We start from the raw sequence: 27,363 nt of genomic DNA on the forward strand, positions 1-27,363 counted from the left end.
GATGACCAAAATTAAAATTTAGTTTGCAATTAAAAATTATCACGTTTGATGAGAAATCCCCCCCCCCAAAAAAAAATAATCAGCAAACGATCATTAAGTTGGGTCCGATTTGGATGACTTTGGCCGATGTACATTTTATTTAAACATGAAAAAATGAAGGTAAAACTGAAGATCACCTTAATTGAATAATACCATTCTGCACAAATGCGTTCTAACTGCAAATTTTGAAGTTTGATTGGTGCCGAAAATTCTGTAGACGTTGACGTAATTCAAGATTAAAATTTTACTAATTTAGTTTTGAACGCAAACAATATGGGACATGTACCAACAAAGGCTGTGATCTCCTTGCTGCAATTTTCTTTTATGCTGGAAATGACGAAAGATTAAGGAAAAGGCGTAGACAAAGTAAAGCTATTGAAAAGTAAATGAAATACGAAATTTTTACTTGAGAGTATTGAGCTCCGAGAATTGCTACGACTAATCAAATCGTCAACGAATAATTCAGGAACGAAAAATTTGAATCATGACATCAGTGTTGTTTGAAATATGACAGAATAAATGTACAGGATAAGAAATATGTAGATATTTATAAATGCTTCAAATCTTACTTATATATTACACACTATGCATAAACCATAAAGATACACTACTAAATTTAATTCAAAAAATTTTATTGCATAAACAATCTCTTTAAAATATTTTTTTCAAGTGACAGCTGATGAATAGTACAATAGGGGAAAATATCAGTGAAAACATACAATTACTTAAAGAAAGCAACTAAGTAATATCTAAATCTTAAAAAGGACTATATTTACTAACTGAAAGTTCGCTTACGAGCATAAAAAAATTTCTTTACATTGAAGTCCACACGAACAATAAAATAAATGAAAACAACAAAATAGTGATGTAACATTAATTTAATGTAGCTTGAATAGCTACGTTTAATAGGAAACATTTCCCTATTAATTCAACAATAACCAGTAAATGTGCTTAATTTACCAAAGGCAGAAACTTGATGCCATGAAATAATCAAAAGCTTTCATACTATTTAAGAATAGCAACATTTGCTGCCTAGTAGAAAATCGTGATTTTTTTTTTTTTTTTTAAATTATGGATCATTTTATTAGGATATTATCAGCAATATTCGACTCGAACTAAAGAACACCTTTCGGCCGCCAAAGCTTTGACAATCTGTCGCCAAATCTAGTAATCATGACAATCTTGTAGCCAACCAAATTGGTGAGTTTCAAAATGGTCGGCACGAGTTTTGCATACTTGGCAGGAAACTGTACCCTTTTTTTTAAGTCATGGCGATTTTCTAACAATTTTTACAGATAAAAATATAGCAATTGTTTGCTTTTTGAAAATCTTAATTAACATTTATCTGTATGTATTACATAAATATATATGCTGACATTCTTCTGAAAATGGCATAAATATTAACAAAACCATGTTGCAAGATAGTTATCAGAAATCGAGTTCAGTTCAAAACAAATTCAAAGTAATATCAATTTTATAAGTTGATTTTTCACTTGGAACAAATTTTAGGTTGTAACCAATGCTTCTGATATACATTAATAAATGTAATAAGCTACAGATACATGCAAAAATAAAAGACAACTAGCAGTTGAAGAATTTTATCTTCTAATATTTAAAATGCTGATTATAAATTAGTATCTTATCACCTTTAATAAAAAAATAATCTCTTTATACAGTTCTGGCATGCTTGTCAAAGAAATAAACCGAGGAAACTCTTTATATCAATAAGCTTTCAGAAAATATAAAGGAAATTTTTATTATTAAGAAATATAAAAACTGACAAGCTGAACTAAAAACAAAACTACACGGAGCAACAAGTCAAAATGCTTAAAAATTTAGCTATTCAGCACCTCCAAAAAAGTTGACAGATTATAGAATTTTAAAAAGATGATTGCAAAATCACATTACATGCACAAATAATAACACAAAATAAAACTCCAACATATAAGGAATAAAACAAAATCCACATTATATAAAGTGAAAAATTCACAATATTATCTGCTGTTTACACATAAATAATGTTCCATAGTCAATGATACTTTGGAATAAAGGATAGAGTTAATTTTGAATTAATTTTATAAGTAGTTTTTAGGCTCCAACTACTTGTTCACAATTAAAAAAATACTTTATCAAAAAATTTAATAAAACAAATTTTACATGCATGCTTTTTAAATATAGATATTTTTACAACAAATGAACATTTTGTATTTAGTCGAACTTAAAAAGACTAACTTATCAAAATAATCCAGTGATAAAATGTTTAAAATAAAACTGAGTTGAAAAACGGCTCTTCTTGAATTTACATGAAACTGGGCATATATGATATTTTTCAATACCAATATAAAAGTTTCAACAAGATTGTCCATCATTTAAATTCATTAAATCCAACAAACAAATAGCAAATTTATTAGTATCAATTAGTAAATGAGAAATAGGAACATAAACAAATATTTAGTAAACAATGAGTTAATGATAAGCACATGCAAATTTATAAACAGCATTTCTGCATCCCATAAAAATCAACATACATATTTCACATCTCTAAATAAATAGCTGACTTGATTTTCCAAATCATTTCACAAATTCAATAATGAAAAAGTTCTTTATTACTTTTAATATAAATGTTATTTTTAAATTAGAAACAATTTTTAATAACATATCTGCATAACTTCATAGAAGAAACGCTTTTAAATAGCAACATTATAACGAAAGCTCTGTATAAATATTAAACTGGTTCTTTAGGAAAATTTTCCTCCTTTGGAATAACAAATTCATTAAAAATTATCAAAAGATGCCTTACTCAAGAGCATTAGTTTTACTGCCAATTAACTTAAATTGCACAGTATCAAAAAGAAAAGAAGGAATTACTTATTATTTCCAAAGAAAAAAAAAAATTAGCTCTCACTTTTCATAATTAACAGAACTGTTCATAAAAAAAATAAACTAATCAACATTGCGTTTTACAAGGATCACTAAAGCACCTTGCTTTAATAGTGGTCATTATTTCTGACCTTACAACAGAAGAATCATGGTAAACAATACAAGAGGAGAAACGCCGTTCTTTATTACATTGCAAACCTGGAACAACAGTTTGGAACGTTATGTCTATTTCATGAGGTTTAAGCTCATTTATTTTAAATCGAGTAGGCAAGGAATTATGCTTGGAGACAACTGCCTGAGGTCTCATGGAATGGGTGATAAACAAATGAACATGACAGTTATTCGAATCTGACATGTTATTCAAATTGGAATCAAATGAGGTGGCCCTTTTCAAGGAACTAGATGTCTGGTTTCTAGGATGGGAATTCTCGAAAGTCCATTTGATATTACTTTGGCCAAAAGAACAACCAGGTTCTGGAAACAATGAGGACTCTTCAGTGCTGCTGGTATCAGAACTATGGTTGCTGAAAGAGTGAATCGAGTTGTGCCTTAGTGTATCCTTCCCACAAAAGCTGGTGGTATGAAGTCGACAATAAGGTTCGGAATTCCTCTTGGCTGCCCTGGTGTACAGCAGAGGAGGATAACAATCAGCCGCTTGAATGAAGTCTTCGTAAGAGGGAGGCTGATCGAAGCAGCTGGAAATTCTTGAACAAACATTGGGTAAAGGACCTGAAAATATACACAAATATTAAATTGCATATTAGCACATTGCACATTCCCAGGGCCTGCACATTTTTCAATGCTCTAGAAGCATGCTTGGCAAGCAATAGGATTCATATATGCACATTTTTAATTTACATTTGGTATTGTATTTACATAAAGTATTCTTAAATATAACTATATTTTATACATGGATTTATTATATATAAAACATAACACTTTTACATTTTAATTATTTAGTTCACAGACTTGAATAATGCTTTAGAGCATGCAATTTAATAAAGCATATTCCCTTTCCCAATGGTGTTCAGTACGATTTGCAGCAGTATCTTGTTTTAAGATATTAAGGACCGCACATGAATTTTCTCGCATTTTGCATCCCATCCACTACAGACAGCTCACGAGTTTTCTCGTGTTGCGTGTCCCGTCTGTTATCGCTTCATAAATAACAAAGTTATGATGATTTTAGAATGCACAAGTTTACTAAAAAACATTCTGTCCCTGGCGTATGCCTTACAGATTTCTTCGCAGTCCTTAATGTGTTAAATATTTGCCTCTGGTTGGTTATGCATTGATTTAGCGAAAAGACATGAAAATGATTATCTCGTGATTCAGCCACAACATTTGGCCTGCTAAAAACGAGAAATCTCGTGGCCCATAAGCAATGTGTTAATATATAATTAAGAATTAAACCTTAATCAAATTACTTGCAGAGCAAGAACCAACAAATTCAATACTTACTTGACAGTCAAAGTACTACTAATATACGAGAATTATTAATATTAGTATCGAACGACTATATATCATCCTTTCACAACACTTGCGAAAAATGCCAACAATGATATAACGTTGCGTAACTCGCGGGCACTTTACTTAAAAAAAAAAAAAATAATAAAAAAATAAGATTGGCATTAATTTATTCTTCTAATGTTTTGTAATATGTTTCTCTTTGAGTTTTACAAACAATTATATTTTCTTATGAACTTCTTCCCAAATCCTAGGTAAATTCATCAAATTGGGCCGGTATTTCTCGCAAAGGTAAAATACTTTCATTCAGTATTAAAAGGGTTAACCCTTAAGAGTCATAAATTACCTCACACAGCAATTGTGCTTTGTTAGCTATGCAATATACAAAAATCTAATGACTGATAAGGATTAATAAGGCGAAAATTGGTTTACTCTTGTTCAGCAGTGAAATAAACTGAGAATGATATTTTCAAAATTTATTTTACATTTGATAACTGTCTTGATTTTTTGCATTTTTTTTAATGAAATGTTTTTAAAACAGGGCATCATTTCTGTTTTTAATCTTTAAAAACTTATAGGTAAAAATGTGTGGAAAATATTACTAGAGTTAGTGTGTATCAATACAATATTATATATATATATATATTTAAATATAAATAATAATTGCAATAATTACAGATATAATACAAATACATAATAATTACAATAACAATAAGTAATAAACAATAATTACAGACAGTTAAAAAATCTCAGCATTAAATATTTTTTCTGGCTGATTTTTAAAATGCATAAATAAGCTGCAAATTATACATATATTTAAAATGAAAATATTTAATTGGATAAAATCAATAAAAGAAAATATAGGGCTAGAAAATATTTAAAAACATGCTGCACAATATTATATAAATTTTATCTAACTAGATGATTAATGAATTGAAATAAATGCAACTAAACCCTTAGGCAAACATGTATATTTAAATTTGTTAATATGCTCAGTACAATGTTTATTCCTTCATAATTTAAACCTTTGTACAAAAATATTCGGATTTAGAAGAACAGGGATAAAATACTTTCAAATAAATAACTTATTTAATTTAGATAAAAATTTCATAACAAAGTAACAAATTAGGACTTTTAACTATCTCAGACTATTGGTCTTTGATAAATTTAACACTAGAACTACCCAGATCATCCTTTTGACAAATTTTCAAATTTTATGTTTAAAAATTGATATAATTTATGCATCGTTTTGGTATTTTATGACGACTTTTAATGAAATATAAAAACAATTACATATTCTTATTCAATTTCCGCTCAACCATTTTAACTTCCCTAATCAGCACGACCTATGCCTATTTATACCAAGGCGCTTCAAAATGACATATTTAGCAATGTCAAAGTTTATATTTTATGGATCATCCATGCAATGATGGACATCTATATATATTTAAATTCATTTAGATATCCCTTTCAGACATCTTCTGGAAAAATTTAAATTACATTTTTCATGTTAAATTATATTGATTGATTATTCTATTGATATTCACGATTATTATATTGATCGGCAGCCGTTACAATGGAATCAATTTTATTCCGATTAAGTTTAGAATTAAAGGCTCTAACCAGATATCCTGTAAATGCAAATACGAATTGTTTTTCTCGACTTTTTTAAAATTAATAATTATATTAAATGTTGCTTTTGTTAAATTATTTACATAAATAAGCCAAAAGTTACAATGAAAATCATGATAATCAAAAACTTGTCAATTTGACGGCTGTGGTAAAACTAGGTATACATTTAATATCGATAGTTCTAGTGTTAAAACATTCCTATTAAAATAAGTTACAAAATTATGCATTTACAAACCTGATAATTCTCTTCCTACTTCAGGTTGCTCTATTGTGTTGGAAGGCGAGCGAGCAGCCTTAAGATGTCTGTAGATAGCAAAAATCATAACCAAAATGAAAATCACAATTCCACAAACGCCAATTGAAAACATAACCCAAAAAGAAGCTACAGCATTTTCAGACAATAACCTCAGTTTTGGAGCAACTGAACGAGGAGTTGTGGATAAAACTATGGAAGAAGCTATTTAAACAAGAAAAAAAGATAAAAGATTTAGTTAGATAAAAAAAAATTGATTAAAAAATATATATAATTTCTCTTTCTTATATTTAAAGAAACATTTTAAGCAACTATAATAAAAGAATCCAAATGAAAAAAATTTCATTAAGAAATAAAAAACAAACTACATATTAAAAATATCAAGTTGGAAATGTTTTATTTTTCCCCCTTCAAATAGCTTTTATAAATATTATAATAAACATTTTATAAAATCGTCAGCAGTGCCATTATTTATCTCTCATTACTTTGCCTTAAAACATCATAAGCAAGAAAAAAATAAACTGGTTAGTTATTTCTTGTATACTGTTATTATACATACAGGTTTTGTATACTGTTATTAAAACATGAGATGATGAAAGTCCTTTTTATATGAATTATCTTATTAATTCAAAAGCTATAGCTGTTTTGTGCAAAAATTGCAAAAAAAATGCCTGCTATACAGCGATAGTTTGGCAACAGAGTACCCACTTAAGACATGATAATTTATTGATACCTTTATAAAATTCATTTTTTTTTTTTGGAACACCTCTTACTGTGGCTTCAAGAATGAAATCGATAAAACATACAAAATCCTCCTATAAATCACAGAATTATTTAACAAGTTTTGTATATTATATTATGTTTTATTAATAACACTGGGCCAACTAATTTTTCTTCATTAAATCGATTAATATTTTATAATTTATATTGGCTTGGATAGTAAAATTTTCAAATATGAATCTAACTTGCCAAAATTTATAGTATGATTCACTGTCAAAGATGTTATAGCTTTAAATGTCATGAACCAAAACATTCAAATTGTCTGGCAAGTTATATATTCAAGATTTCTGCCAGAATCATTTAGCATCTGGCTTTCTTTGCAAACATTTGCACAATGGTGTTTCAATTATTTTGAAAGTATTTGGCTCATTCTGGCATGCAAGATATATATCAAAATCATAATGTCAATAAGTGTAGCGTAACTCTAAACTACTCAATATTTCAGATAATTATTCTGGGATGACATCTACCTGAAGTCTGTTTCAGTTGAGTGAATCAAAACATACTAAATAAACAAAGACAAATAAAACATTTAACAGGACAAATAAAATATTTCATCACCCCACACAACGTTACACAACAAAGTTTCTTAGTACCCATATGAAAAATGAAAAACAGAACAGCAGACATCAGTTCTGATTGGCTTTCTAAGGGTTTGGTTTGGTTTAGTTATATTAACGTCCCGTTGTAAAGCAACAATAGGGCTATTTTGGGACGGACCTCGTAATTTTGAACCGCGGTCAGATGACGGGGACGACACCTGAACTGGCACCCCCTCTCCACACCACACGAACGGGAGAACGTTTGGCATGACGGATTTAACGTGCAACAGACCCCCTTACATGATGGTTCTTCGGTGGAATCGTGTCTCGAACCTGAAACCCTACAGCTCACAAGCCGAGACCTTACCACCAGGCCACCGCAGCCTGGCTTTCTAAGGGATGTCATTCACTACAATAAGGCTACAACTAATGAATTAAATTTATGTAATCTTATAATGATGTTGAGTTATTTAGAAAGTATTCTAGCAAGTATAAATAATAAAATAATTATATTAAAAAAATTCAGATGAAAGATTGTTGTTGTTTCTAATGGCACTTGTCATAGACAACCCCACTGACTTTAGAAAGATGAAAGATTAAATTATGCAAGATAAAATTTAAGAAATTACTTACAAGTACACTGTTCTTCATCCCTGCCATCAGGACACTGTTCAATGCCATCACATCGTAGTGCTGTCAGAAGACATCGTTCATTACAAAATACTTCATCTTTGCTACAATCTGTAAACAGGATCATTTGTATTTTAAATCTGAATAATAAGTTTCTTCAGTAAGTATCAACTTACACTAAAATAATTAAGATCAGTAAAGCAATAGCATCACATTATGCATTTTAAGATAACAGTCTCATGGAAAAGATTTCTATTTCAACAGGAATTGCTATGTGTCACTAACTCAAACAATTAAAATTAAGATATTTTTATAGTCTTTCAGAAATTACAAGTAATGCAAAAAGCAATTGTCAGTTGCTCAATATACATGCAAAATTCTTGAAGTCTGTAAATTACTAGTGTTGAAATATAAACTCAAATTGTGTAACTGACAAAACATGAAGGCTGGCATAACATAAGGCAGATCTATCAAAGAAATTTGAATTTATGTTCCTTTTGTTTTTGACAAATTAGAGTTCTTGTCAGTAGTTTAATGATTTCTCATTTCATTACCTTTTGAAATCGGTATTAATTTTATTCGTGTGTATTTCTAGTTTTATAATATTATGTTTATTGATAGATAATATAATCTTATAAAATTGAAATACTTATAAAATTGGAACACCTATAAAAACTGATATCCAGTTTTATACGATACCATATGAAAATAGAATGCTTCTGACCAATTTACAACAAAGACTTTCAGGGGAAAAAAAATTTGGAATAAGGGACCTTTTTGGGTAAAATGGTATATGCCCTTCTTTGACTTATTCTGTATAGCATTAGAGTATGCGAGTGGGGAAAGAAAAAAAAACTTAACATGCGAGATAAAAAGCAATTTACTGATGTACAAAATAATAAATATTAATTTAAATTTAGGAATCTAAAATATTTGCTAATATTCCACTTGTTGAAAAAAGTGCAATAGCATAAAACTTACTTCCAGTTCGATATGTGCCATAGACCATTTTAAACACTGAAGCTGGATTTAAGAAACCATTGAATCGGATATAGAGGCCTGTTAATGCAGGAACAGTTATTTCTGTTGGAATCAGGTCACAGCTTCCATTATTACAATTAATACTTTTAACAAGTTTAGATTTAGAGTTGAGACCTTCTCTAAATTCCAAAGTAGTATTAGGTCCTGTAATAGAAAATATTTTTTTAAGAATGAAATATTTCGCTTATTTGTTTAGAACTTTAGCATTATATTATCACATATATTTAGCATTAATTACTATTTTGTAAGGTTTTGAAAACTTTCATTCAAAGTCACCTTCTTGCATATGTCAATATGACATTAACGACTGGCAAATATATTTTTAAAAAGTTGATTGTCTCAAGCAAAAATTTTTAAATTAATACTCCTTTAAAAATCACATGCATTTTATACACACATTTATTCTCATACAAACTGTAAAAGCATTAAAAATGAAAAGTTATTATGATTTAAGTATTTGAAAAAAAAGTAATAGTACAAAAAAAAACTTGTTCTATATTGAAGTATTTTAGGCTAATGAAACAGAAAAAATGACTCACCAATATTCTCCAGAGATATATTTGATATGAATAGAAAAAAAGATGTTTGCTCAAATGTTGCAATATGTGGGGAGAGATTCCACAGACAATCATAATAGTCATGATTAGCATGAATATCAATGGTCAGAACACCTCCTAATTTATATTTTGATCCTCCACAATCTGTAATACAATTGCAGTTATTATATATATATATATATATATATATATACTTTCAAATACATATAATTACTGTTTTAAAGAGATATCACACTAATTAAAGATATTTTATATCTTATAAAACCTCATAAATTTTTGTAGAATCTTACAAAAAAATTATATTAATGTCTTCCAAAGTCAATTTTTAATCTTGCATTTTAAAAAACTGTAAATGGTACCAATTGTGTCAATAATTTTAATATAAAAAGAACAATTGTATATGACTTTCTGGAAGACATTTATCATTTTTAATGATATACAAATTCAAGAAAATATGAACTTTTGATGAAATTTTAAATTATGAGGCACGTATCATCCATAAATGATTTCTATGAAAAACTTTTCACCTGAGTATTTTTGAAAATTTTAAAAATTCTGAAAATAGAGTATTGATTATTGTTCTGTTTAAGATACTGACCCAATTTAACTTATTAAATATTAACACTGCAATTTTTAACTAATAGGTAAAAGCAGCTTGAAGTAAAAGAGAAGAGATTTACTCACTAGTATAGTGTTTTCTGGCTTTTAAATCAGGATCTGAAAATAAAGGGCATTTTAAAATTTAATAGAATTTTAAAATTACCTAAAATTAACTTTCAACAAAACACAAATGTGCATAACAAATCTTTACTTTTGATTCAATTAAGGATTGATATGACTCCACATGGTATAAAAAATTTTAATATTATACACAATGATTTGATATTTAATAATCTATAACTGTTATTACTTTTTTTCATCTAATGTTAAATTATTTTTTAGATTTATTAATAATAGTAACTGACAATAAACTCTAGCAATGTTAAACAATTCTCAAAGCTAGTAGCTAAATTAACAATTCAAAATTTTTAGGCAAGTAATTCTCTTTATACAATGCATCTAAATTTATTAAAATTATTCTTTATAAACTTTTTAAACTAATTCAACGGATAAAATACAAAATTATTTTATACAATACATAAAAGTTCCAAAGCTTGTAAATAATATTAATGTGTATTATGAAAAAAAATTAAGCTTGTTATAATTAGAAAGTAAATTGCAATCATTTGCCTTTTCTTTAACTAATTTAGCAAAGCATTATATTCATATAAGTCATTTTTTTAATCGTCAAAACGAATTTTAAACCATTTACAGGCATAATTTGATTTCAATAATTATTACAAATCCATAACTTAATTACATCAAAATAACACATTCTCAGAAGAATAGAATTAGTTCATAAATTAAAAAAAAAAAAAAGAGTTACGCATTCATGTAGGGAAAATGCACATAATTCTTTCTCTTATGCAATAAAATATCACAAATCAAATGTTTAATCGTCACACTGATACGTTTTCAGAGAAAGTTAAGTTAAAACTTTTTTTTTTTGACATATACTGTCTCTTATACAGTAAACTAAATGAATTTCTTTTCCAATAATTAGATATTGCACAAAATGATTCTAAAATCAGTGATTTCTTCAGATCTAAAGGTAAAGAAGTGAAATCACACTTAGATTTCTCCTCAAAAATAATGAAATACATTATTCTTTTTCTTAGGCTGTAATAAGATTGCAAAATATGCATAATAAAACAAAAAGTATTACCCTTAATGAAGAAACAAATAGCTCTGAACCCAGGTTTCACTTGATTATTAGCTTCAAATCGCAAGTTTAACTGATGATTTTGTGATATGATAACAGGTGGTCTGAAGATATCACCATTATACCTTGCAGGATGTGTTCCATTATGGCCAACAATCTGTAGAAATCAAAATTAGAGAAAGGAAATATACAAAAGGAAAAAAAAAAAAATAGATTAAGTGAAAACTGAATTATTTTACCTCTATAAAAGATTCACGAGCTATTTGATAATCAATAAACATGAGCATTACATGGCCATCTGAAAAATCAGACTGTAATACATACTCTGCAATATAATCAAACTGATATAACTCTGGAAAATATGGTGTTTCTATATATTGACCAGAGCGATAACCTTCTTTTGGTACACCAGTTATGATATAAGTATTCCCTGTAAAAGATGCAGTTAGTAATCAGAAAAACAATACTTCAAAAATATACAAGAATATTTCATGTAGAAAAAAATTCAAATATTATATTCTAAAATAATCAGCATCATAGCACTCATAATAAATAAACAGCAAGAATACTTTTAGCTATTTGAACCAATTACTCCTAAAGGTCAGAAAGTAAATTACTATTATTTAAGATTAGTAACAAGTCTGGGACATGTGGTCTGCATAACATTTTAAGAGAGCTCAAAATTATGGCTGAAAGTACGTACGAGTGATTGTGACAGACAATTATTAAGAAAAATTGTGAGGAAAAATAAGAATAACAAAGTTGTAAAAGTTATTGTTCACCCTGTGAATAGAAGAAAGGTTCAAAAGTAGGATATTTTTGGCTGGGATGCAATTCAAAAACTATTAATGATTCTAATGCTTGTAACAGGAAAAAGTGGTTTATGTTAAAACATGGATTGTGGAGCATGGAAGACAATTTGGTCAGATGAATTTGCTTTCCCACTATTTCTCACAGTTTGCTGAGTTTACATCTGGCGGATGCTATCCAAGTCTATAACACAGACTACTTGTTACATGGTGAGGGTTCTTTGAGGATAGGGCATTGGTATTATGATTTTCTGTAGGCCTCATGTAAGGACACATTACTGCCAAGGATTATGTGAACATGTTATGTATCATGGGGTACAAACTTTTCCCCCCTTCTAAGACAGCAAAGCCCTTGTTTACAAAGTTTAACATCCAGAACTGGTTTTCTGAAGACAAGGATGGTCTGTCACATTTCCCTGGCACCACAATCATCAGACATCAATATTATTGAGCCTTTTTGGTCTACGTTAGCTACTACTAACATCATCAACATTATTATCTGAACTTCCCATGGTTTTAGAGGAAGAATGGTTCAAGATTCTCTTGATTAACCCTTTCTAGGGCCGTGGGAAGTATGCTTCCCACCAAATTTATCAATCTTTATATGAATTTATGTAGGTTGGCATCAGTTCTGACAAATTATTTTTAGAAAGACAGAAACTTAGATGTTTCAGTTCTTTATCTTACACAAAATGACGTGTCTTGATTTGTTACTTAATTATTAATTAATCAAATTAAATTTATCTAATAAGCTAAATGAATCTGTTTTCTTATTCTAATTTCAAGCCTAAAAATATTTTAACATAATATGACTAGAAAAAAATGGCCCTTTAAATAGTTAAAACAAAGGGGCATACATTCATTCTTCAGGAATATTTATTCTGACAAGACTACAAACAGTTTTACATACCAACGATTTTTTTTTATTTTTTTTTACATCATATCAGGCAAAGAAACATGCTTTAGGTATTTCTATATTTTTATACCAACGATTTTTTTTTTCACATCATATCAGGCAAAGTAACATGCTTTAGGTATTTCTATATTTTTGTATACTCCATATATTTTTAAAAAAAATAAAATATTAAAGTTTGGAGTAGAATATCATTCTAAAAGATATTTTTAATTTTTTTTAATGCAACTAATGCTTTAAAAAAATTGCACTATAAAAGTGCAATGGGCCTTATAAATCGATTATATTACAAAGTTAATATGGTAAGAACTATATGTTAAATAAGCAATTCATATTTGCATTACGCTGTGCAAAAAAAAAAAAAAAAAATCAAGCAAATATTTACAAATAAAAATTCAGACTTATTAATAATCTAGAATAAGGCAATCTTTATGAATATTTTAATTTTATATTCACTGACAGACTACAAGGTTAATATATAAGAAATTTCATCTCTCATCAATTATATCTCTTATAATAATAACGATGACAATCAATGCATATTGGTGTTCTACAGTTTTGACTTATAAGAAACAAATTTTACACATATGGAGGATAGATATATACATCATGCAGAAATTTAAAAAAAATTTAAATTAAAAATAAAGCAAAATTTTGATATTGTTTCACAATAACTTCCAAAAATATTACAGAAAAATTTTTACAACATCCTAAAATTCAAAAATTACCTTTTCAATCAATATTAAATTTTTTACTACATAATTTTTCTTTCTGTTCTTAATTAAAAAAAATATTTTAGGTGTATTTATCAATATATTTTATTGTTCAAATGAAATTTAAACTGTAAGCATAGTTGTTACTAATATTATATCCTGGCTTCCCTCTTCTTTTTGTCATGAAAATGTGAAGATTTGGCTTATTTTACCCATTTTCAGTAGATTTCAATATAAAGCTTGCTTTTGATGATTTTGGTTTACATTTTGCTGTACTTTAAACTGATGTTTAAGTCCAGAACCAAGCAATGGTAAAAAATTTTTAATGTAAGCTTTTAAGCATTTTAAGACACTATTGCTTTTTCTGCAGTGATATAATTGTATGTATAACCTGTGAAAATCTATCCCACCCCCAAGGCATTTAAAATAAATCTGAATAACTGGAATGCCTCGACAGCATCAGTGGGCATTATGATTGATTGATTCTCATATGGTTGAGTCTTAAGGGCTATCACTAACTTCTCCTGCAAGAGGCACATAAGGGTAACAAAACACATGCCATTTCCACACTCATCCAAGCACACAAACCAGTCATCATGCTGGAAATTTCTCTATTTTTGAGGTGCCCACCCACCTCCTTTAGAAATAATAACTCACAGATTTTTGAAATAATGCCTATATTTTAAAAGTCTACAAAATTTGTAATTAAAAATATTTTGCTAAGGAAACAATTGAAACTTTTAACATTAATTCTGCCAGTTGCCAAAAGTGGCTACTAATTAATAAGAATAAGACAAAGAAAAATGCAAAACAATATTTAAGATTAATCTTACTTTTCACTTTGATATTTAAGGTGACTTCAAATTGCATAGATTGGGTAGAGTGAAAATCAATTGATAAATAGCCATTTTTCGATTCAAAATAAAAAGGATCTTTCTTAACTCCACAGAACTTCTCTTTGTGTCCAAGTTCCGCTATTTCAAAGTAATTGCAACTAGAGAGAAAATGAATACTCAATTAAGTCACAAAAAGTCGAATAGTAATCAAATAAATATAAATAAATTCAAAATTTTTATGCTGTTTTGTAAATTAGATATTTTAATTTGCAGTTCATATAATAAAGTAAACTAAAGTTAAATATTTAAAGAAGACTTTAAATATTTAAGAGGGTTAAATATTTAATTAAACTATTTAACATTCATATGCAATATTAAATTAAAAACATGCAATGTAAAATACATAATTCTTGATTTGTCAGATGAAAAATTAAATAACTTTTCATCAATTTCCTCTCAAAAAAATATAGTAAAGAAAAAATTTATACAAACAAAAATTAATATAAAAAATACACATAGAAAACTAATATGAGAATATATTCAATATTTCATATATTTTTAAGATGGGGAAAGAAAGTTAAAAAGAATCAATATTTAAATACAACAAATATTACATAAGCAAAATTGAAACTGAAAATGGAAATCAAATTCAATAGAATTTAACAACTTGGGAGATCAAATATTAATTTGAATATCTAATGGCTAAGAAAAAGTAATAGCCAAGGATTTCATATCATGGAATTTGATAGTTCTAAATTAGAGTTGGTGAGGAATTATTTGGTGCTACTAATTAGTTGACAAGGAAAATGAATGTCCATCAATTCGTATGCTTCTGTTTAGTCAGAACAACGAAGAATTTCATTTTGTTTAATCGAGCAGGAATTGTTGCAAGACAAGAATTTTTCCAATGGATATTTGTCAAGATTTAAATATTTTACAATAGCTAATAACAAATTTTTGTGATGCTTTTGGAACATTCTTGTTATGGGGAAAAAATACTAATTCTCAAAGCATATTTTTTACAACAATTAAAAACATATATATTTTACAAATGATTTGGAATTTTTAGTATAATGAATTGGCACATTTTAAGACAGTTTAGTCTATTTTCCTAAATTAGATAAACAAATAAAATTCTTACTGGCATTTATCAGAACAGCTTGGAATTGACATGTTAGATATAACAATTGAAAAATGTGAGGCTCCATTATTAGTTTTAAATTCTTTGAGACACCTTCGTTTAGATTTATGGTACCATTTATTGATCTGTCCAGTTGAATTACTTGATATTAGTTTCAGTTGATGATTTACTTCTGGCTCCAAGTTATATATATACCTGTTGCTTGAACAAAGAGCTGAAAAATGGAGAAAAATCTAATTTAAATATGAAGAAAATCTTGAAAAATAAGTTTTTAAAAAATTTTAAGAAGAAATTTTATTTAGAAAGGATTTTAAGAAGACTTATAACCAATTAGATGAATGCCAAAATTTTCTTTATTCTACTTTCAAAAAAAGCTTTCACATAAGAAGTAATAATAAAAATGAATGAATATAAAAAAGTTATATTTACCTTGGATTGTCTGGGAACTTTCACCAACAAAAGAACAATTTATTATGGTAACAAAAAGCAGAAATACACATATAATGCCTATGAAAATAAATCACATAGTTAAAATTATAATATATATTATAATAGATTATTACACACTTTTATATTAGCAATGCTGAATAGCTATTTTTTTTTATGAAATATCAATAAGAAAACACTTAAAACACTAAATTTATAACAGTTTTTAATGAAAATTTTTCTTTATAAATGTAATATGAAAATTTGTGTGTCTACTTCAAAAAAAGAATTACATTTACATTTTATGCAGCCATTTACACAACATTCTCCCCCATGAGCACAGTTCATATATAAATGCCATCTTAATGAATTAAAAATAAAATGCAAGTGCATCTATGCATTTAGAAAAATTTTCAGTCGAATATTTTCTTTTTGTAGTTAATATACTAGAAAAATTTATAAGAAGACATTCATATTTTTGCTGCCTAAAAATCCATCTATGAATTCATCCATAGTTTAACTTCTTATTCCTTGAAGCATTTGCAAATTTTAAAATGCGAGTAAAATTATAGGTAGCTTTTTGATTATAGTACTATTATCTCAGTTTCTTTTTTAAAATCTACCTTGGAAAAAGATTTAAAATAATAAACTAGACCTATTTAGAACCTAATATCTTTATTCACACAGGAAATAAAAAGGAAAAGTTTTTTTTTTTTTTTTTAATTTACAGTCAAAGGATCAATTACCAACAAAATGTTTTATGCAGCATTTAGTGTTATGAATCACAAGCTCCATTTTATTGTAACTCTCATATACTATATACTCTTATATCTATGGCTTGGGTGTGTTTCAAAAGAACTCCTATTTAATGTTATTTTATAGCATTCCATGGCAGTAGACAAATGACCAGGAACAAATTGAGAAAAGGATTTTGTGAAGATCTATATATATATGCCATGGCAGGATATGCACACACTATTTAACATGAATGTATATGGCCATAGCAGTTATTAAGAGGCATTATAGATGAATATATAATGATTTTAAAATTTAAGGAAAATGAAATTTTCACAGAAACTGAAAGAAAACACTCACTAATATCACTCGCAAGAACTTGCATTACAAATTTGAAAATTAATAAAAAAACAAAATATTACAATTGTTAGTTTCTATAAAATAATCAACATTACAAATGAAATATCCAATAACTGCAAAAAGATTTTTTATATTAATTATAAATTTCAATACTTAAAGACTTTAAAAAAACAGCTTCATAGCAAAACATTACACAAAAACAAAGTGAAAAATATTGATTAATTAAAAAATGTCCTACATGTTGTTTGATATAATTTTTTTTTTAGTTTTGTATTAAAAACAAATGTTAAAACTGAACTTAATACAAATGAATTAAAAAAAATGTGACACTCTAATTCTTTATAATGACATTTTAATGAAATACAAGATAACATGAACCATATATTCAATAAATATAAATAATCACATAATGCTTAACATTTATTTAAAAATGAATGATGTGTAACTTACCAAGATATACAAATAATCTTACCTTCATCCTGTACAACCATGCATTTCATCATATGAATAAGCAAAATCTGCAAAATAAAAATTATATTTTAAAACAAATAAATGAAATATTAAGAAAGCACATTAAATAAAAACTTTTCATAAAATCATAAAAGCAAATTATATATTACAAGAGTACTTTAAAAAACAAAAATATATATATATTAAAACATGTTTGTTTACAATGAAAGAAAAATATAATTACTAAAGATAATTACCAATATATAAAAATATACAATATCAGAAAACTGATGATTTCATTTCAGTGATAAAGTAAAGATTAACTAAGCAGTAAACAAGTAATAAATATATGCTTTAAGATATTTTAAATTTATCTATTCTATATAGAAAATAAAGGATTTTTTCTTTAATTGGCATTAATTTAGAAAAATATGTCATTAACAAATAAAACAAAATTGTAATTTCTGTAATTTTTCATTTCACTAGATCTGTATTATTTTAGAATTTAAACACATGAAAATGAGTAATAGAGAAATGAGTTTTCATAAAAAGTCTAAATTGCATAATCAAATTTAAAAAAAAAATGAGAAAAAACAATTAGCACTTTCATTTCAAACAGTTTAATCAAGAATTAATAATAAATTATTCAGAAACCGAAACTGTTAATTTAAATGTCATAGCTTATTTACTATTTATATTTCAAAATCAAAGCAAAATTGATAAAATGAAATGGATCTAGATTTTCAAGTATTGTACAATTTAAAAGCAAATTTAAAATTATGTTTCCTCTAACTTTGTAACACAAATTATAACAAAATCAATTCAATTTGAAATTTTATAGAAGCTGAAATTTTATTTTGCTTCTTTTATAATTTATTTAAAATGTTTAAAATTTAACACATTAGTAGGTACTCATGCTATAGCACCCAACTTTACTGTAATGACAAGATATAAATTTTTCAGCATTCAATTCTATAAAGAAATAAATCATCTATCTTTTTATAACTTAAAATATTTATGGTCAAGTGAGTTGTTAAGCAAGGTCAAGTTTTATATTGTGCTTTTTACTGACAATCACACTTTATACAGTATACAAAACTTGAATGCCAATCTCATAGTAAAGTAAATTAAAGTGATAAAAATCATTATTCCTCTAATATAGCTGTTAATGTGTGTGTGTGTGTGTGTATATATATATATATACACACACACACACATATATATATATATATAAAGAAAATCATTCATACCTAACATAACATTTATGAACTATTTATCCAATCATATAAAATTTATTTTCATGCATGTGTTTCACTAACCTTGTTTAACCATAACTGCTCAATCCTAAAAAATAATTATTGCTTTTGCACTTAATCTGCTTAGATTGTAGTATATTTTATAAGCTGTCTTCACAATATTATTTAAAATTCATCAGCAATATTTTTATAATGTCCCAAGTTTCTAAAATTATGTTGATACCAAAGTTTTAACATTAACAAAATATTCAAGATATTTAGTAATATTCAGTACTTTTTTTCTTAGTATTAGTCTCATTTATCAATATGTTTAATATTATAAAAATAAAAATATTTAATAAAAATATCGAAGATTTTTAAATAGTAATTACATTAATAATACATCTATCTTTAAGCAAGGGAAGGAGGGAAATCTTCTATTAATAAACTTCAGATCATCCTCCATTTACCCAGATTTTCTCAAAACTCCTTTTAAAGCTCAATATATGAAAAATAATGAAACGGAACAAATACCATATTTTTTTATGACGCTTAACGATAAATAAAAGTTATAATACTTATAAATAAATAAAAATGTTACAATTTATAATATTTTTAAATAACTTCCATTATAAATTTCAATAAGTAAGCAGACCTATAAGCAAGTATTCAACATTATCCGACTTCAAATTAATGAAATAAAATTCAAATTTCTAGTAACCCATTTGAAGCAAACTACTCAGGTCTTTTATCGGAAACACATTACTTTCGATTAAAGGCAGTAAAAAAAAAATACCTGAATTACGCTTCATTAAGATTCTTTTAAGCTGGCCCAACAATGTTAACTTAGCCCTACGATTGCAGGCAGTCTCTCTGAAAAAAACAGGATCCATTATAATTTAAATTCAAAATCTTCAACTTCAAATAATACCGCCGGATATTTTATTTATAAATAAACAACAACTAAGAAGTTAAGCTATTGCCAACGCTTGGGGCAAAGAGTGAATAATTATCTATTGCCAACAAATGAAACTCTACGGAGAAATAGGCGCTTATAATTTTTATGAAAATAAATGTAAACGTTACGTTATTTTTACCAAAACAAACGTAAAGATTATCCTTCTTTTAAGTTATTTTTCATTATGTGCATAAAGAAATAATTGATTTAATAGATTTGAATACTATATAAATAGTTCTGTTTTTGTTTTTTTTCCTTTACCCGAGAGGTAAATTAAACGCTTTGACAGGTATATTTTTCTTCATCATATTTAGCTTTTGTTGTTTCTAATGGCACTTGTCATAGACAAACCCGTTGACGAAGTCAGCAATTTTAAGCAGAGAGAGCATCTCTTGTTTTTTAGTAGCGCTATCTAGGGCCAAGAGTACGTCTTAGCTACTCACACGTCACATATTTATCATATATCAGTTTTTAAAAAGTGCAACAAACGCACTAATATTTTTTTAGCAAACCTAAAAATTAATGCTGCAGTTAATTAATTTGCTCTTACTTTACCTTTTCCCTTGATTATATAACAGATTTCTAGACTATAACCCTAGTTAAAAGTTTATTCAAAAATTCTGAAAATTGAGGGTGTTTTTTTTTTTTTTTTTTTTTTTTGCCCGATTAAGAGCTAATAAGAAAAATGTATCACGTTTATCTATAGTTTATGCAAATCTATATACAAATACTATAACACAATTTTTCAGCCACATATTTATGCAAATCTATAAATAAATTTAAAAAACGTTGACAAAAACCACACTAAAAAAATTGAATCTAATTTTTATAATTAAAAATAATTACTTAAAGTTTTAAAACTGAAAAATTTGCTTCTGAAAAAGTAATGAGTTCACTATTTTGTTATTAAAATACTCAAATGATTTATTAATGCAAACTTGTAAGTATAAATCATTGAGCAATAGGTAATATGTTCTTTTCAGCTAGAATTCTTTTCTTTAAACAAGTAAAACGAAGTAAAATAATCAAAATATTGCCATGATGATACATGTCCTGAATGGCAAGAATGCAAGTTTTATACTTCATTTAAAATTCCTATATTTTGTTAAAAAGAAAAAAAAGTCTTTATTATAAAGCAAAGATTACCTATCAAGAAAAAAAATTTAGAGAAGGCAATTGAGAATAGTATGTAAATGTATAGGAATAATGGAGTTAAAAAACAATCAAAACTGGGATTTAAGAACTTGGGATGTAAGGTGGAACTTGGGCATTCCATTCTATTTCTCTTCTCTGTTTTACAATATCAAAAGTTAATATCTGCATTTACAGCTTTAATTAATATCGCATAATTTTAGAATATGTAATAAAAAGTTATTGGTTCAATAGTACAGAAAAAAGCTATTTGGTGGATGAAATTCGAAATATAAATGATTATACTTGTGAAATAATATTGATAGATTCCAATACAAATAAAAACTGTAAAATGACAATTTTTCCAAAGAATTATTACGTTATAAATTAGAATTAGGAATAAAAAGTATTTTTTGAACTGTTATTTGAAACTGTTTAATTGTCCTTTAAAACTGTCCAAAGAAAAAATGACATTTTAAAATCTACCCCAGTTTAAAATTATATTAAAAAGCACCAAATCTACTTTGAAAAGTCAAGCCAAAATGAGGAAAGGGCCGAAAAAACACAGGGTAATAATTGAACACGTTAGCAGATGCATCATTCGCTTATGAATCATGCTAGTTAGATTACCCCTTCTCTATTAGAGATGAGCTAACAAAATTTTGTATAAAAAATAGATGATTTGAATCAAAAGCTTGAATCACTGCGACAAACGTATTAAACATCTGTGAATTGGTAAATGCCCACTGGGTTCGTCAGCGATCAATTGACAGAAGAGTAAAGTCTAAAAATTGATTGAAAATTTTATTTCTGCAACATACATATTTTAAAATGCTTCAGTTATTGCATAGCATTTTACAAAATTTTAGACATTTTAAAATAAGTAGTTTGGGTTGTGTTTTTCCATACTTTATACTCAATACCTTTTTATATGTTGATTGGTTTGGTTTAATGGGGCAAAAGCGAAATTTGACCATGTTGTGCCAAATTTTTATAAGTTGAAGTCAGTACCAATGTAGTGGTGGTCCAAACTAGATGTCTTAGATTAAGCATATGACTTAGAATAAAAGAAAAATGTGTCAGCTTTCTTTAGTCGAAACGACCTTGCAGTTACTTTAAATTTATAACAGAAAATATAAAATTTCTGCATGCGATATTTCAATTCCACCAACTTTTTCAAATTTTTCGAGACAGTTATTCAAACACTTCCCTAAATTAAAAACAAAAGAATTTTTTTTATATTTTTTAAATAGTTTTTATTAGTTTTGCCACAAATAATATCGATCCATGGAGAAAAAATTGTATTTATATCGATTGTAAGGGACCAGAGAATAAAGAAAATTTTAATATAATTTAAATTATCAATTATTACTCTGATTAAAAATACTTCACAGTGATTTGTGCATGTCGGACTTTAAAGGCAAAGAATTTCAATATTTAAAACCGAGTATAAAATTGTAGATTTTTGAGGAAAAAAGCGTTTTTTAAAGAAGAAACGAATATAATTAAAAATTTATTAACTAATGATTTATTAGAAATCTGGCCAGAAAGCAAATATAAAAATTATATATCAAAAGCTATCGGAAAAACAATAGAACTGCATTCAAGAATTAAATTCCTTCAGTTCCTTATTACCTTGTAATTAAAGTGTTAGTTTCTATTCCTTTACATTTAATCATTCGCTTGTTATTTGGGAGAAATAAAAGTTTTACAATAAGATTTTTCTCCCCTTCATAACTCACGATATATTTCGAATTTTCTTTACTATCCCTATCATACCAAGATCATTTTAGTTCAGGTAACTTAGAATACTGGAGCAATCGATTTTCTGTTTCAGAAGTAAGACCCCCCCCCCCTCTTCGTTTCAGAAACAGTAATGGAAGTCTGAGTTCTTAAGGGCTTGATATATTAGGGTGTCCCAAAAGTTTCTTTCTCATTGCGCTATGAATGGCCTTATCTAGCTGTGCTTGTGCAAACATGCAGGCTTATCTATTAGCCGTCTATTTCACTTTGTGCAAGGATCGTAGGCCTTCAACTGTTTCAAATACAGGACTACACTCCAAAAAAGTTCTTTTGCCGATTTGGTGGTATTGGAAAGGTGCCGGTGGTATTGGTGGTAATTTTCTACGAGCTCCTTCCTCAAGGTGAAACAAATTCTACGAAATACTGTCATCAACTGGATCAATTGAAAGCTGCCATAGCAAAAAGAAAACTGCCAAAATTAATGAACCGACGAGGCATTGTTTTTCATCATGACAATGCGAGATCACATATTGTATTAGTCGTAAGAGAGAAGCTCTTACAGTTTGATTGGGATGTTTTACCGCATTCTGCATACTTTCTAGATTTTGCTCCTATTATTACTTCTTTCTGTCCTTAAAAAAAATTCTCTTCGATAAGCTCTTTCAATCCACCAGCGAAATAAAAGCGCACTTCGAGGATTATTTCTTGTATAAAACACAACAATTTTGGAAAGAAAACATAATGAGGCTTCCCGAGAGACGGAAGAAGGTAATGGAGCAAAAGGGTTCTTATATAACAAAATAAATAATATCTTTAACAGTAAATATTGTGTATACTCATTTCACATTAGAGATCGGAAAGAAACGTATGGGGCACCCTCATACAAAAAAAGAGCCTCCACTTAACTGATAGCTATTAAGCAAATGTATGCTAGAGCATCCCTTGAGTGTTCTTAGAAAATCTTCTCATCCTTCTAACTTATCTAGATGAGCATCTGTAACGGACAAAGTTAACACCGGGGTTATTTAATAAATCACACTTAAAGAATGGGACAGGAATTTTTCAGTGATATCCAGGCGATTGTCCGGGCTCTGTAGCTTCGTTGAACGGATGTTTGGAATGTTTCGGTATTGATATTTAAAGTTGATTTTTAATTTTCTTAACTGCTATTTCTAAATTGCTATTTAGATGCAACGTTTGCTAATATGTTCGAAAAGTTTTGAAACCATGATAATCATTATTTTTATACAACACTAACCGTTTATGGTATAATTTGATGCTGTAATAGAGTAGTGGTAATAACGGTATGTATAAATCGTTAGTGTATGCAGCTGGAGAATTTAAACACTCGCGATAATTCAGCTGTTATTTTCTCTACTCCTGCATATTGAAGGTTTGAGGTTCATGTGATGAATGCATTTAAATGCTAATAGCTGGAAAAAAAATTTCATGTTCACGAGTTTTATACTTTGGGGATCGTCGCTAAATGAGAAAAATCGTCTTTTAAAGCACTTTTATCTTTTTCATAGTCAGGTAAAAATTTTCATCCTCTAGACAATTTTAAGTTATTTATTAATCTGCAGAATGTTTTCTCAGTACTTATGCCAAAGACAACTAGCGGAAGTGGTCTGCTCAAAACTTTTTCGCATACCCTTATAAACTTGCCATGTCTGAGAACGCCTTATACGCCAGCGGCGTATAATAGTTACGAAATATTGATTTTCGGCATGAATTTAACATTTTTACTGAATCTCGCGCATCATCCTTGGCGAGTTATCCCTGGAATGATTAATAGCATCCAAAAATAGAATGTGTTTTAGACGCGTTTTTCTCAACCGATTGAAATGAAAATTGACACAAAATTGCACTTGAAGTCACAAAATCCCATACCAAATTTGATATATTTAAGTCATTGCGATTTTAAATTATCACATTTACATGACAGACCGACAGACAGTCAACCCGTTGTCGGATTCGGCTCAAAATTTGACCTGTCCACACTATAGATGCTAAATCTGTCTACTTAATTTTATACATTTAGCTCTCTTCGTTCGTTTTGTAACCATCGTGTTAATTTATATTCGAAAAGCCGTACAGACAGACTTCCTCTGAACAGATTTTACACAATTTGATAGAATTCTGCGATTTTGGTACAAAAACCCTAAGCCAAATTTCATCCGTCTAACTCAAAGCATTTTTGAGTTATCTTTGTCACAGATGGACAAACAAGCAGACGGATATTTTCCAAAAATGAGTTTTTCGAACACAGAGAGGTCTAAAACGTGGAGGTTCCTCAAAATCTCGAGTTCGAATTTTTTTGAATATTAAACGTTTTCGTTATTTATGAATTCAAGGCGGACTTATTCCATAAAAAAGGGTGACTAGGAATTCTTTTCAAATTTGTGATTTGCACGAGAAACCGCATGTCAATGACAAAAAATTAAATTATAGCAATTTTCCAAAAAACCAGCTAAACAAAAAAATTAAAATATTCCTACTTTATAGTTAAATTAAAACGTATATGTGAATTTAAGTTGCAAGGAAAAAAATTTCAAAAGTTCCGATAAATTGAATTTATTACATGCGTACATAAAAGTAACATTTTTTAGAGACTTATTTGAATCATTTAAAATCAGTACATTTATTACATACAGTAAATGTGTTTCAAGTGCATTTCTTCGTTTGTTTATATCACCGTAAATATTTTGATAATTTACATGTTAATATCACGATTCAATTATGTTTAAATAACGTAATCGTTCAGTACACCCAATTAATACTTCATTGCAAGTAAAGGGGTTGAACATACATTTACGAATATTGCATCAAAAAGGTTATAAGTGAATATGATTTCGTAACAGATGAATAAAATATTACAAATAATATAAATGAAATTAAGGTAACAATTACCTTATATCCTATTGGGTATTACATTTCCACTGTTACAATGGATATTGTTCATTTTTAAGAATAATATCCATTGAAATGGCCCATTCTAATATTCACTGAATAAGATAAACTCAATATTTTGCCTTTATTTTACAAATTTACAAAATATTCTATTTCAGGACTTCTATATATTTTGTAAGTAGTAAAGAAATCTAAAATATTGTATTGAATCTAAAATATTGTATTCAGAAAGATATCTAAAATATTGAACTAAATTTGTAATCATCCACTAGTAAGTACACGGGAAAAAAATGGATTAACACATCAGATGTCAAATATACTTAATAGAAGAAAGCTGGTACAATAGATCTGCAAGTTCTTTATAGATAATTATTTTTTGGTAATTCATTTAAATAATCATTATAAAAAACGAGAGAAAATTTATATTATCAGTTTTAAATAATTCATTTAAATAGCTCTCCATACTAAATTTTTTAAAGAATACTTTTTGCTATTAACGCCTATCAAAGTCAAAGTTTTGAATACCCTTTTAAGAGACTATGATGTTATTATTTTACATGAATATCAAAATATGTATATAATAAATGGATAGAATTAAAATAAATTTTAATTGCATTACATAAAGTTTCAAATGAAAAATGAATCGCAAATAAAAATTTAGATCATGTAATACCCAAAAGACATTTTAGACAAGAGGATTAAAATGAATAAAGACAAATTTATAAATCATTTTTTGTAATAAATTATAACAACGGTAAATAAATAAGAAAATTGACTTACCCTGCTTCAAAATAAAAGCAAAAAGCAAAATTAAATACAATTTTTTTTATAATTATTTTTAACAATTTTAAATTAGCCACCCTCTCGGTAAAGCAAACTAACCGCCATTTGCAATTCAAACGTAGTATAACACATTCTGCGCATGCGCCTTTTCTTGCCACGTAGAACCAATGCAACTCCGTAGAGGAAACTCAAGCAATTCTGAGCACTTTGCGCAATATTAATTTGTTCGATGGCAGGTCTATCTGGAAGCGAAAAAATAACCAATTTTAATGTAGTTCCGCAGTGTACAGTTTTTTTGCAAGAAATTGAAAACCGTGGTTAAATGTTTCCAATTTATAAATACAAACTGAAAAACGTTATATCTTTGAATTTTTGATTGATACTGCCGTTATAGAGCGACTTCTCGATGTTAAACTAATCTTCTTTTGTTCTGCAAATCGAGTGTTTCAAAGATGCATCTTTTAAACACTTGATAAGTTCTGATTTCTGAAAAGTGAAGATCTATAATCGTTTTGAAATATTTTCCTTTATAAATATAAGTTTAATAAAGGCACTTTTAACTTCAATTTATTAGTGTTTCAGCGAGAAATTAATATGATGTCTTATCAAATTTAAGTTTCAGTTAGTTAGCTTTTCA

At 27.6% G+C, this 27,363-nt stretch overlaps 1 protein-coding gene across 2 annotated transcripts; it reads right to left on the reverse strand.

Annotated features, from left to right (window-relative positions):
• Positions 1-718: 718 nt before the first annotated feature.
• LOC129964082 (uncharacterized) lies at positions 719-26,931 on the reverse strand. 2 transcript variants are annotated; one of them, XM_056078762.1, is made up of 14 exons: positions 26,724-26,931; positions 19,998-20,074; positions 17,967-18,034; positions 16,425-16,502; positions 15,996-16,209; positions 14,852-15,012; positions 11,823-12,013; positions 11,587-11,740; positions 10,506-10,538; positions 9,804-9,965; positions 9,205-9,408; positions 8,227-8,334; positions 6,254-6,475; positions 719-3,648 (listed from the first exon to the last, which is right to left on the reverse strand). In XM_056078762.1, the coding sequence occupies exons 3-14, from the start codon at positions 17,992-17,994 to the stop codon at positions 2,987-2,989; spliced, it is 2,217 nt and encodes a 738-aa protein (XP_055934737.1). In that variant the 5' UTR covers positions 17,995-18,034; positions 19,998-20,074; positions 26,724-26,931; the 3' UTR covers positions 719-2,986. The 2 variants fall into 2 exon arrangements, with proteins under 2 accessions (XP_055934737.1, XP_055934736.1); XM_056078761.1 differs by having other exon boundaries at positions 720-3,648; positions 17,989-18,034; positions 26,724-26,930.
• Between the last annotated feature and the right edge of the window lie 432 nt (positions 26,932-27,363).

The sequence above is a fragment of the Argiope bruennichi genome, chromosome 3 (assembly GCF_947563725.1).
Source record: "Argiope bruennichi chromosome 3, qqArgBrue1.1, whole genome shotgun sequence".
In the NCBI taxonomy this organism is placed as follows: domain Eukaryota; kingdom Metazoa; phylum Arthropoda; class Arachnida; order Araneae; family Araneidae; genus Argiope; species Argiope bruennichi.

Excerpts from the sequence above, each read along its gene's own strand:
- LOC129964082 (XM_056078761.1), bottom strand. The coding sequence starts at position 18,019 with ATGATGAAATGCATGGTTGTACAGGATGAAG. Across the intron at positions 16,503-17,988 it reads CATGGTTGTACAGGATGAAG|GCATTATATGTGTATTTCTG; the intron begins GTAAGATTATTT and ends TTATTTTCATAG. Across the intron at positions 15,013-15,995 it reads AGCTGTTCTGATAAATGCCA|TTGCAATTACTTTGAAATAG; the intron begins GTAAGAATTTTA and ends TTTTCTCTCTAG.